Source organism: Chiroxiphia lanceolata, chromosome 7 (assembly GCF_009829145.1).
Source record: "Chiroxiphia lanceolata isolate bChiLan1 chromosome 7, bChiLan1.pri, whole genome shotgun sequence".
Taxonomy (NCBI): domain Eukaryota; kingdom Metazoa; phylum Chordata; class Aves; order Passeriformes; family Pipridae; genus Chiroxiphia; species Chiroxiphia lanceolata.
In genome coordinates, this window is record NC_045643.1 from 17,621,139 (window position 1) to 17,634,903 (window position 13,765).

The 13,765-nt window shown below is 41.9% G+C and overlaps 1 protein-coding gene and 1 long non-coding RNA gene across 3 annotated transcripts in view; one reads left to right on the forward strand and one right to left on the reverse strand.

Annotated features, from left to right (window-relative positions):
* Positions 1-13,765, forward strand: part of CHN1 (chimerin 1) — a 99,574-nt gene that overhangs the window by 57,520 nt on the left and 28,289 nt on the right. Inside the window, exon 7 of the mRNA XM_032692752.1 lies at positions 11,507-11,584. Coding sequence (XP_032548643.1) covers positions 11,507-11,584 — 78 coding nt within the window. The remainder of the gene's footprint in view (positions 1-11,506; positions 11,585-13,765) is intronic.
* On the reverse strand, positions 2,901-11,028 carry LOC116789213. Of its 2 annotated transcripts, none has more exons than XR_004357941.1 (4): positions 10,787-11,028; positions 10,010-10,235; positions 9,422-9,538; positions 2,901-4,220 (listed from the first exon to the last, which is right to left on the reverse strand). It is a non-coding gene; the product is annotated as an uncharacterized LOC116789213 (long non-coding RNA). The 2 variants fall into 2 exon arrangements; XR_004357942.1 differs by lacking the exon at positions 2,901-4,220 and adding an exon at positions 8,707-9,341.

The window sequence follows — 13,765 nt, forward strand, 5'->3', positions numbered from 1 at the left end:
GAGCTTAAGCAGTTTGAAATAGGTTGCCTAAGGAACATTAGAGCTAGTATCACAGACTGAAATGTCCTCTATTAAGCCTTAGTCATATGTGTATGTGATTTAATAAATTTTTTCATGTTTCCCAATTTGTGAATTAGATTAGTAGCACTTAGAGGCAAGCAGCTTTTACCCTTCCTGAGAGAGGATTGGAGGAATTCTGTGAAAATATGAAAGGCTGTGTTCCCAATTTCCATTTTGCATGTAATGGTGCAATATTTTATAAGCTCTATGCTTTATATCATGTATCAAATAGTTTATTGGTAGAAGATTTCTGATGATTTTACATTGCTGAAAAATGTTGAAGCCATTTCCCAGAGTTAATATGATAGTGAATTGCATTTGCATTCAGGCATTTCTGTGAATTGGCTGATGATTAGAGTAGCAATGTGTTTAATGCAAATGCACAAAAATTGCAAAAAGTATTCTGTGTTGTTATGTTTCACAGAATTTCAAGTGCTCAGTCTCTTAAGTGACAGCTTCTCATTCCCTCCAGCCTCCACCCAAATCCTTGCTAGCGTTCGTCGCAGTGCTGCAGCCGGGTGCCTGGGAGCTTCCAGTCACCTCTGTCACACTGAAGTTTGCCAGGCAGACTCACTGCTCAGCAAGCTGATCATGCTGAGAGCTTATTGGATAATTATTTTCTTTATAGGCTTTATGGGTTAATTCTCTTGGGCTGTTTTTATTGTTGAAAATTCAAACCACCTCGGTGTTAGAAATAAGCAGTGTCATTTAAAGTGCTAGTTGACAGTGGCAGTACAAATGAAAAATTGCCCTGTAAGATGAGATGAAAAGCACACTAAGAAAGAAGGAAGCAGATGCGCTGGTTTAACATTTTGTTCATTTCCAATGAATTTAAGTAATGGAAATATACTCCAAACTTAGTCTTTTAGCTTTGACATGACTCATACTCACAATAAAAGCTGCTGTTCAAAAATTGCACACACCTGAAATCCCAAATGTACTGATTGGGACCTGGGAGTAGTGTTTACTGAAAGTAGACATCAGTTAAACATTATGTTGTAAGAAACCACAGACTTGCTGGGAGGGTGGGAAAATAAAGCCCCCTGGAGTCTCTCCTGTGTAACAGAGGTTGTATAACTTGTCCACATGCCAATGCTTCTCCCTCAAAAGGTTAATATTCTGTGTAGCCCAAATTTATGATGGGGAGTTGCGTTGCCAGCCCCATTTTGAATTATTCAAAATCATTCCATTTCCAAATCAAGTCGTTATTTAAATTTGTTTCAAAGATGCTGTGTTTGACCATTTGAGATGATGGTTTCTTGAGTGCCTGTCTCAAAAATTTTTAACAGTCATAGCTTTCTGTAGGGAAATGGGATGTTTCCTGCCCTTACATGAAAATTTTCATGATAGAAGCACTTTAAAATGTCAATTAGGAAACTAAGAGGGAATAAATAGGAAAGATGAGCCATATGTGGAAATGGAGAGAGGAGAAAATTGGAACAGTGGTTAACAGAAGTAAAAGGGGCCTTTTCAGAGAATGTGATCAGGGATTAGATGATTTTATGGGTGGAAATAAACTGATAATTTGTTAATAACTGGTAATTTGAGTTTGGGAGCAGAGTATAATTCCACTGCCAGTTCCACTCTGGTTTCATTCATTGCAGGTTTCAGAGCAGTCTTGATTTAAATAGAGATTTATGCAAGAGTAGTGGGAGCACACACGAGACTCATCTGAAGGGTGATCAGCCCACCTCATTCTCCAAGTCTGCCTAATTACATTGTATAAAATGAATAGACCCTGACCCACAGCACTGGTGCAGCTATGCCCAGGGACAGATATAGACGTAGAAAACTGGTAATTGGGGTCCACAAGGAGTGCTGGTGAGCACTGGGAGTCACCCCATTTTTTTATTTTTTTTTTGCAGTGAGATGGTCCATAATCAGGTTTTCACCATTATGAATTTTGCAAGAATGTTGCGTATATCCACGTGACAACTGTAGTATTCCTTCAGGTTAAAAACTGTTTTCACCTTGACTCATGGGTTTGAATCAAGTGATAATTGAGGAACAATTAGGAGACTTTGCATTCTTAGTCTTATTTATGCTAAATAAGTATGATTATGGACTGTAAGTATGTTTAAGAAAGAAACTGTGACAGCACATGTATCATAGCAACATAGTTTATTCAGGAAGAAGAGGATGGATTTGAAACAGAGGATATGCCAAAGGAGCAGGTGTAGTCTGAAATACAAAGAGTGTTTAGAAATTAATGAGCTGCAGTTTTCAATTATAACATTCATTGAATTATTCCAAATTGAATTACTGTGTAGAACAAAAAAGGCTAATATTAGATGCATTAGACTGCCAAATGAGGCTAATGTGAAATGAGTATTATACATCAGGTAAGAAAATATCAATGAGACATAAAAAGAATTTTCCATACTCTTGCCCACGTTATACCAGTAGCCAAAGCTCCTATTCCATAAGGAATAAATTAAAAAAACCTAATAAATACAATAATAGAAAGACCTTGTAGATTACATGGTTATCATTATCCCTAAGTGTATACATTTTCAGTTCCAAAAAGATATAGAGGTTGCTTGTAAAAACTGCTTTTATCAATATGATTCTTAAATTGATATTATAAAGGAAGTGTTGTAACTTATGTATTTCCATATCAAAAGGGTATGGTTAAACTTTTTGATGTGCCTTCTCTTTTATTTTTATTTTTCCTTTTATTTGAGGAAATCCTTATAACAGTATGGGTCAGATGAGGAATAAATTATTACCAGTCCCTTGTGGTTTCAGAAGATTAGTCTTAACAGTGTGTTTTCTCTTATGATACTTTAATGTAGTATATCAGTAAGAAAGAGCATTTGCCAAAAGAGTGGCATTCATGCAGCTGCCAATTTGTGTTACATTTTGATTCTTACCACTGCTATAGAGCACATGGCATTTATAAATTACTTTTAAGGTCTTTTTGGAATACAGTCTGCCTTGACATGTCACGAGTAAAGAAGCTTCTGCTGGAGTGACCCCTCACTGCAGTGAAAGTCAGTCATGCCTTGGTCACAGCAGCACAGCTCTCTGCAGGCCAGCAAGGAGACACACCACATACCAAGGGATGGGAAGGAAACACAATGCTGTTAGCTGAAATAGAAAATGCTTGACTCAGTGGGAGCAGGATGGAGGAGCTGTTGAGGAACAGGCTCTCTGCTGACCAGTGTGAGGGTTCCTCCCTTAGGCAGAGCTCCTTGTTTCAATTCCTCTTCCCAAAGGTCTCACAGCTGCAGAACAGATCTCTCTAGCCCTGATTTAGTGATGTATAATGGTATAATAGTTAACTTAAACTATGTGAGTAGTCCTCCCAGTCTCTCTGCTTCTGCCTTTCCCAGGGAGAAGAGTACCTGGCACAGGCGTATTCTTTAATTGCTTTAACTCACTGTTTAACTTATCACCTTCATGGCCCAGGCTCCTGCAGGAGGGGAGGAAGATAGGATGGACCAAAACCAAAACTATGGAGGATGGAAGGGTGGATGGAAAGGATGGAAAGCAAAATTGCAAAGGACAGTCTTTGAAGGATTTACTGGAGACAAATTCCAGTGTTTAATGATGCTTCTCTTCTTGTTCACGAATCTGGAACTCTTTGCCTGGGAAACAGCCAGCCCCCTGAGGCAGGGAGGTGGTATCTTCTGTGCTCTACCAGTTCTTGGTCCCTTTCTGTACTTTGCAAGTTTGGCTGGAGTTGGCCCCCTGTTAATGCAGTTTGTTTTCCCAGTGGAAGAATGGGGTTGTGGTAACGAGCTGCTACAAAGCAAGGAGACAATTGCTGAGGCTGATACCTCAGCTTGAACTCATGGTCACGGGGAACTACTTTCCTCGCCACAGTCAGAGTTAGGAGTGAAAAGAGCTCATTTTTTAGCTTTCTGGGTAGCTTTTATCATGGTGTTTGATTGGCATCTCCTGCCTTGGTGTCACACAGCTTGGTAGCAGCTCCACTTTTGTCAAGCAGTTATATCCTGCCTCTTGCAAGCAGACTGGTAGTCTGTCTTTAAGGAAAGGGCTGGAACAGTTGGTTATTTTTACAGAGGCATCTGGGGTCATGGGGGCATCTTGCATTGGGGTCTGCAGGGAAGAGCCCTGTGGCTTCAGCTGGCTCAGGACAAGGCAGGAGCCTTGGGAAGAGGGCAGGACTGCACTTTCTCATCCAGAACACAACCCTGTTGGGAGCAGGAGCATGTTATTATTTATACAGCGTAAAGGAAGTTGTATCTGTAGCTTATAAAACCCAGCTTAGCACCATTATTGATTGCAACATCCACACCCCTACCTGTGCACATTCTCACATGCCCACATACACCCCTGTAGTGAGATTTGTACCTATGGAGTGTGGAGGAAATCCCTGGAATTACCCCGCTCTGTCAGTGTACGCAGTGCATCAGTTACTGACCTCCCTAAAAGCTAAGTTGCTTGATGTTAGCAAAGTCCCCCAGAACTAGACCAAAAGCAGAACTTCTTAGTGGAGGCACTGTGAAATTTTTATTTTATTTTTGCCACGGCTAGATCCATAGTTATATACCAAAATAGCCCTCTCCCTAAGGAGTAAAATGGATTGTATTTGCCACTGAAAAGTATCTTGCTTTTGTGCCAATATCTCCAGAACAATAAATGTTCATTTGCTTTGTCTTGCCAGTTTCTGAAAGAGAGATATAGTCACATGGGTGCTTTTTGCCAGTGCCCGGTTTTGAATTGTCATTTCCAAAGGCCCATATTGGGAACTGCTGGGAGCAAATCTGCAACCCAGGATCTTGCCACCAGGAACAAAATAAACTGGCTGACCCAGATCCCAATCAACTGCAGGGACCAGTACATTAAAGGACTAAAGCTGCAGAAAAACTTTTCTGTTGGCTTCCTTTAAGATCTCTCTGCTTTTTTATGAGTATGCTCCCTTGTTATGAAAACATGGTAAGCACACCAGTGTGAACATACAATCTTCCCAAATAATGCCAATACACTTTAATTGTATTGCACAATACAGTACTGAATGAACTCACTGTCAGTGCAGTAATTTCTAGCAGCAATATTGGGCAACATTTTTTCCATAGTTTAAACTAAACTAAATTTATTTTTTTAATTTAACAGGCATACTTTAAATCAAGACAACATTTTGGCTGAATTTGTTTAATTAAATTTTCAATTTAAAAATTGAAATTTAAAAACTTCTTCTAAGATTCTAGATATAAAAATATTCATTACTTACTGTGGAAATCATATACACTTACATAAAAAATGTAAATAGCCATTTTATTGGATTTTGCAATAAGTGTTTTGTTGGAGGGGGTGGGGAAAGGTCTGATTTAATTAGAATTCAGTCCATTTGGAAAATTTTGTTAGAAAAACCAGAACTTTTCTCAGCAGTAGGTTTTCATCATTTAACCATGTCTTAAACCCCAACTCCCCTGTGGTTAACTCTGAACTGAAAGCGGGCTTCTGTGTTGCCTAAGGATTCCATTATACTTTGAGCACTGTGGGAGCCTGGTGGTGTCCATGTGCCAGGTAAATGTGGTTGTGTTGGAATGGCAGCAAGAGAGGTCCAGCCCTGATGGTCCTTCCCATCCAGCTTCTGAGATGGTCAGCTTTCAGGTTGGCCTTTTCTTTGAATAGCATTCCTACCCTCTGCTCATGCCACATGTCTGTGGGCAGAGGCTGTGCCTGGTATTAGTATATCTACAAGTGAAGAAAATTTATTGAAAGCAGCTGATCACTACTTTTATTTAAGTAGCATTTTGGGCTCCCTTTTCCCCCTTGTAACAATACTATGAAAGATGACTGGGGAAATTATATTTAGCATGGAACAAGCTTCCACTAAGAACAGCATTGAGGAAATTGGGCTCAGTTTCACAATCTGACTGATTAGCTTTTGAAAATCATGTACTGAGCCCATAAAATATGCTCATAAAGTGTTCAGACAAGGAAGGATTTTCTGAGCACATGCATTTGGCTAGGTTAGCTGTACAGTGAAACAGAATATGGTAAAATGTACAGTGGCTCACTGCACAGCAAACCAAATGTCTTGTTTCTTGATATATGTACAATAGGGCATCATCTTTGATGTTTTTAAAAAACACATGCAATATAACTGCTGGCTAATATTATTATTAAAATACATTCCTTTGAGGGAAGGAATCGTATTATATATAAAGTCTGAAATAATAAAGGCATATTTAGTCATAACAACATGAAAATACCATATGAGAATGAAAGGCCTGCTGTCTACTGCACATGCATTCCTGAGAGTGAAGAAAACATGATAATGTGTTTAAGAGCAGAGCCAGGTGCTCATGAAACTAAACACTCCATTGTATTGGAAAGGCACACAGTCTTCAGGAGACCTGATCAACTCTGATCTGGTTATTTTAGGACTTGTGAGCTTAACCTGACTTGAAGTTTTCTGTTTTGGTTTGGTTTGGTTTTTTGGTTTTTTGGGTTTTTTCTGGAGTAACTTTAGTTTATTACTCAACAAATGGGAATGCATTGGTTTCCCGTTTTAGAAAGATAATTTGTATGATGTTGACTGAATTGTGTGACTGGATTAAACTTCCACAATATGTCTTTCAGTGAGTGACTAATTGGAATTTACTGCAAGTCAGGGATGACTTTTAAATCAATTCTGTGAAGGCTTCATAATAAGACTTACTGATTGGGAGATTAGTACCAGAAAATATGCATACATTATGCAGCTAATACTGAGAGCAAATAGTGCTCAAGAAAACAGCTGTTTCTCCTGCACTCTGAAGGACTACTCCAGAGACAAGTAAGGAAAGTGGAGTCCCAGAAGAATCTATACTGAACCACTCTTACAGTTGAGGTTTTATAACAAATGAGAACATTTGAAATAGCAGGTTACAGTCTTTTCCTTTTTTTTTTCCCCTTCAGTCCATATGTACAATGTAGAATCTCTAAACAGATGTCTTGGTTTAAAGGCTGTTGTGTTGCTGGGTTTGGTTTTTAGTGCTTAAGTCACTAAAATGTAGAGGACTGAGAGGCTGCTCTGGTTGCATGTTCTGCTGACAGGCTGCTTGGCTATTGCTTCCAGTCATTCCATTTTCATTTCACCTCGATCCTGTGAAATCATGTCCTGAAATTAAATTTAAGAATGACAGCCCTACAGTTTCCTTACTCCTGGAGTCTGCAGGGCATATTGCTCCCTACGCATGTAATGATTGCACATGTCTGTCACAAACAATTAATAAAAAAATAAAATCAAGACTTAGAAAAGTGGAAGGGAGATTACTTTCCTCCCTGGATTTCTGCCTCATTTTCATCCAGTGTGTACCAGGCAGTATCAGATAATTGTGCCCATTAAGATAGACTTCAGGCACAGCAAGTTAAAAAGATAACTTGTTGGAAAATGAAAGGGCTCTGGAGAGGAGATTTAGCTGGCGGGTGGGAGTGCAGGAGCCAGTGGTGGAGAGCAGGCGTTGAATCAAAAGCCATCCAAGGGTGTAAGGAGAGCAGGACCTACAGACTGTCGGCAATAGAGACAGCATGGAGCCCCTGGAGCAGGAGAGTGTCTCAGGAGAGGATAGCTTCCTGCAGGATTTGAGTTGAAGCCCCAAGTCTGTGACTTCACTTGTTTGATCTCAGGAATGATGACTCACCTGTGCAGTGACTAGGGCTACCTGAGGACAGTAGCTTGCTCTCTCTTACTTTATTATCTCACATACTGGTAAGTTAGATCTGGGCCTGCCTGATGACCCAAAACGTGGTCAGGAGGCTGAGTACAACAGAAATTTCATTCTTCATTTTGGTTTTCGAAAAAAAAGGGAATTGGTCTGTGTTAAGAAGAGCACTACTTTGCAAAGCCAAACTCCCAAAGTTAGGCATACACGTTAAAAAATTATGTCATCTGAAAGCAGTTGTATAAATTTTAATTATAGCACAATTTTATGTTGGGGAAACCTATGTAAGAAATAGATAGCATATATGTATTTTTTCATAATTTTTCAGTTGCTGAATTTATGACTTTAACTCACTGCGATATAGGAAAGATATTAAGCTGTTAGAGAGCATGCAAAGGAGAGCAACAAAGATGGTGAAGGGCCTTGAGGGGAAGCCATATGAGGAGCAGCTGAGGTCACTTGGTCTGTTCAGCCTGGAGAAGAGGAGACTGTGGGGAGACCTCACTGCAGTTACAACTTCCTCGTGAGGGGAAGAGGAGGGGCAGGCACTGATTTCTTCTCTGTGGTGACCAGTGACAGAACCCGAGGGAATGGCCTGAAGTTGTGTCAGGGGAGATTTAGGTTGGATATTAGAAAAAGGTTCTTCACCCAGAAGAGAGCGGTTGGGCACTGGAACAGGCTCCCCAGGGAAGTGATCACAGCAACAAGACTGACAAAGTTTGTATGATACTCTCAGGCACATGGTGTGACTCTTGGGGATGGTCCTGTGCAGGGCCAGGAGTTGGACTTGATGATCCTTGTGGGTCCCTTCTAACTCGGCATATTCTGTGATTCTGTGAACTTTCTTTCAGTGTAGGTTTCTGGTGTACACAACTGTAGTGCATATAGCAGAGGTGAATGTCTGTAGGTGTAGGTGAGCCCAGTATTCCTTTATTTGTAAACAGGAGAAAATGCTTTGCACTGAACAATGGGAAGCTGATTTATGTATAACCAATAACCAGTCTGAGTTAGATTACTGTAACACAAAGCAGTGTTAAAATTAAAATTCATAATCATATAACTACTTTCCAGATTATAACACATTTTCATAATTACAACCATGAGATAGGACATTTCCCTGTTGGGTAGTTTCACTTGTCTTTTTATTGGCATTCTTAAATTTAATTTTCCAGGATCCAGAGATCTGTTTCTACTAGCATGACTCTAAAGTGCCATTGAAAGTAACTCAGTTCTTCAGAATTAGGAAAAGGGATGCTGACAATTAAGGAGTAAGTATGTCAAAAACCAGATACGTGCTCTACCAATGACTGAAAGTTCAGCATGCTTTGTCTGGCTTCTTAAGGTAGATTCTGATAGTAAATGTATTGTTGGAAATCACTGGGTTATTTTTTTCCAGCAAATTAAATTTTCAAAGAATCTATTTCCCAATATGAAATTTTGTTGATGTATTTTTTCCCTTTAAAAAATAAGAGGAATTTTGGGTTCCAAGGAAAAGTGTAATGAAATGTTTCTAGAATTCACAATTTGCTTCCTGAGCCTGTTGTTACTCAAAGTTGTTTGGAGAAGATGACTCCTCTGGGGCAGGTGTAGGTCCACATTGTTCCATGAAGACTTTTACTTGACGTAGTTCTTGGGAATGAAACTGTGAAGTGACTTTAGCTAGAAGGAAAGGAAAGAATGAGCTCAAAAGCCTGCCTGCTTCCTCCTCCCCTGAGAGTCCCTACTATTCTCACACTTACGTAGATGAAGTGGTCAGTTTTTGCCATCTCTTACTCCTCACCTCAGTTTTCTTGATCTCCTGTAGCCATGGAGTGTTATATTTGTAAGGAGGTGCAGAAAAAGGAGTATTTATGCACCTGCATTAGAAGGGAGTGGTTAAAAGCAAGACAGGCAGATTGAGGTAGTCATTGGAAAATTATTTCTTGATAGGATGGATCAACCAGCCCCTTCTCTGTACTGAAAGTGGGAATTGAGTCAAGTACTCCTAATGCCTGACAGCTTCACCCTGTAGCCAGTGTTTTGATTATTAGTTATTAACTTGTGTTGCAGACTAGTGTTTCGTGAAGCACCAGCCTTGATCCTTAATCTCTGCACCCTGACCATATGCTGAGACCCAGCATATTTTTAAAACCTGTAGAGAAGGTACAGGTGGCCATGCAAGGGAACAGAAGAGGGGCTCCCAGTGAGTATTACTCTCAGCTGTATTGGCAGGACTGAGCTAATCTGTAACACTGTGATCCAGCTGCAAAGCACATACCCATTCCACCCAGAAGCCTGTGACAAACTGTGCTTGTCTTTGGTTACTGACTCAGGAGAGATAAAAATACCTTTGCTGCAGAACGGAGAGCAGTTGCGGTGCTGCAGCCTGTGGCAGGGGAGGGAGGGCTGCGCTCTGACTGCACAGGCAGGCTGTGCACAAGGAGAGGTGTCCTGGCACCCTGAATGTCAGGATGGTGGTCAGCCCCACGGTGTAAATCCTTGCTGTACTGAGTCAGATCAAGAGTCCATTTTTGCTGTCTCTGGCAAAGACCGTTCACACATGCTTGGAGAGCACTAGAAGAAAAAGCACAGGAGTCGAGTGGCCGTCATAGTGTCTCCTTCCGACTGTCAGTGCGCAGCTGGAGGGAGCCCCCTGAGCTGGGCTGCCTGGGTGAGCAGCTCCGGGTGGGTATGTCATGGTCTGCGCTGTCCTTCGTGAGCCCGTTGATTTTTGCACCTAAGGCAACAAGTCCAAGGCTTTAGTGGTTGTGTGAAATACTGTTTCCTTTACTTTGTGCAAGGGCTAGCCAGGACCTGACTGCCCGTTGCACATTTCATTGTCAGTTGCGCCCGTCCAAACTTCGGGTTTCGGTCCAATTGGAAACTGTGGTCATTCACCTTCTGTTAGTATCTGTAAACTCCTAAAAAGAGGCACCACCAGCAAATCGGGGTTCGGGGTCTTTGGTGGATGGAGTGGTGCAATGAACTTTGAGTGGCATTTGTGTTCGCATCCCTACATGATTTGAGATTGGTCACCCTCTTTTTATACGAAAAGAATCGGAAAATGTAATTTTAGGGGAAAAGTGATGAGCGTCAGCGGTCCCGTTAACCGCTCCCGGCCGTACCTCCTGGTGCACGGGCCACGTCAGACGGAGGGATCGGGGAGATCCGCTCCCTGCCGTGCCCCCTGGGGCTGCCGGTCGCTGCCCTGCCTGTCCTGGCACCCCCGAAGGGCGCGGAGGTGCCATTTTGCAGCGGTGCTTGATTCATCCCGCGGGTGCCTCTCCCGGCGCGCACCAGGCTCCATTGGTTCCCTTGGCTGCGGCCGCCCCGGGGCGGTGCCGCTCCCGCTCCCGTTCCCCGCGGAGCCGCGCCGCCCCCGCGCCGGGAGCGGGGCGTGCGCAGGGCACGAGGCGTGCGCGTCCCCGCGCCCCCCGCGCCGGCCGCCGCCGATGGAGGGAGCGGCCGCGGGCTGCGCGTCCCCGCCGCCGGCTGCCGCTGCCGCGCGCCCCCGGCCCGCCGGCCGCCCGCGGGCCGCGCCGAGCCCCCCGCCCCGCCGAGCCCCGGCCCCGCATGGCCGCCCCTGCAGCTTGAGCTCCGCCATGGTCCGCGCCGCGCCGCCAGCCCGAGTGTGACGGGCCCGGGGCCGCGCCGCCTCCGCCGCGCCAGCGATGCCGGCCAGGGAGCCCTGGGCAGCGCACCGGGCGAGCGGCGCTGCGGGGCACCGCGCCGGGCAGCACAGCCGGCAGCGCGATCTACTGCTCGCAGCCTTGGGCATGAAACTGGGCGCTCGGAAGTCGTCCGTGACAATCTGGCAACCTCTTAAACTCTTTGCTTATTCACAGTTGACATCGCTCGTCCGAAGAGCAACTCTGAAAGAAAATGAACATGTTCCAAAATACGAGAAGGTTCATAATTTCAAGGTAAGAAATGTTCCTACTTAATTTCTTTTTCAGGCATAGAGACTATAGCTTGTGTTTTAAAATGGGTCCAGTATTGCAAGAAAATCATCTGTATGCAGACTATGACTTTCTAGGAACTTAAAAGCTGCAATTAAATCTCATTGCCCGTTAAATCAATTAGGCGTCTTTAGAACATACCAGCAGAAGAACGAGGACTTCGGTTTTGTCTGCTTGTGCGCATATGTTTGTTTCAATAATATTTGCTGTATCTAGGTTATCTCTTATTTAGATTTGGTTTATACCGAGGGAGATGCTAAAGCTGAGAAAAACTGGCAAAGTTTTCTTTCAATCCAAATTAATGTAGTTCAGTTTTACTTACGATGCAAAAAAATCATCTAACCACTTAGATCTGTGGTTAGATGATTACACTGATCTTATCTCAGTTTGTCACTGGTAAATAGCTTTGGAGGTAAGAAGTGTGTTCTACTGCATCTGGATCGGGCAGATGGTCTGCATTTCCCATAGTTTCTGGCTTTTCTCCTCTGTCAATGAATTGAGTGTATTGATAACAGCATGGCTTATGCCATGGGGCTGTTGAAGCTGCTGGCATGAGCAACTGTTTTTTAATAACATTTACTTAGTCTTCTGTGTAGGTTCTAATTATTGTTTTAATTGTTTTAAATAAACAATGCTCTTTGATAAGAGAGAGATATGTCAGTACAACATATGCATGTTTTATGTCTGTATCTGTAATAAGCATCCGGTAAGGATTTAGTAATTTAACCTTTTGGCGGTCAAATGCATTGGATGATAGGCAGTTTTAATTGTAAGACTAAGTAAATTGATATTATACTGAATTCCCGTAGACGATGGTACAAACTTCATATGTAGTATCGGAAGCCCAAATTTTATCTTTAATGTAAAAAGAAAAGTTATCTTTTATTTCTTTTAATAAAAGGGGAGATTGTTAATATAATACAGGCATCTGATGATATATGACTCTGTTAAATGTCTCTTATTTTCAGTTTTGATTTCCATCACATGCCTGGGCATATGTGAATGTACACATGCATGCACATATGTAAATTTAGCTATCTTCCATTTGATTTTAATTAAACCACGTTTTGGCTTATGAGTTCAGATAATCACCAAAAGTGGAAACTTTCTGTGATCAGGATGGTTTGTTTGATTTGAGTTCTTATGTAAAACATGAATTCGAAAACCATATACAAAATGGTATGTAAGTGTTTTAATATGAACGCTTGGCATAAAATAATCCTGACTGTCAGTTAAATACAGAGCATTTCTTCACAGGCTCCTGAGGTGTCCTAAAGATATGCAATGTCTTGCATGTCTCATTTGTTCCTGAGAGTTTGAAGATAATTCTCGCAGATGGCAGCAGATAGTGATTTTCCATGTACTACAGTGTGTGTAGGATAATACGGATTTAATTTTGTGCACATCTGTATTCCCTAGTTGTTTTCTTTAACAGCCTGAAACACATCTGTTTTGAAAATAATCTGATCACCTGATTTTCATTCATTTGGATTTATTTATTTGTTTTTCTTCCAGAAATTGTTTATGGAAAGTTTGGAAGCCGTGAGCTTTCCAGTCTTTTTCAAAAACAGACTGTATGTCTGCTCCAAGGTCATAGCTACAGTACAGACTTTCCACACCGATTTTTTTCTTCATGATAGTTTTACGGTAGTTCCTCTATATGTACAGTTGCCAGAAAAATATACCTTGAGAAGTAACTCTTTTCTCCAGTAAGTGGAATGGAGTCACACAGATAATTTTTGCTATAAAAAAGCAGAAGGGGACGAGCCTCTTGCCACCCTAAAGGGTGTGCTGCAACAAACCTACCTGCTGAAGGAATGCTGCTGATGTTCATGAACTCTAAATATGGCAACTCTCACATTGAAAACAAAAATTAAGCTCTTAGTAATTACTGTGTTACGGATCTAAATTGTGTGACCATCATTAGCTCATGTGCTTCTCTCCTTTATCATTTCTTGCATCTGTCAAATTTTTCTTCTCACATGTATAGATGTCATCATTTAAAATGTCTGCACAAGTCTCCTAGGTTGCCTGCCAAGTAGCAAATGTGCCACCCATGTGGGAAGGAAGGAAATGTCAGGTCCAGAGTCTTCAACATAGAATTTTGAAACAAAACAAGAAAAAACAACCCAGAAACGAAATAAA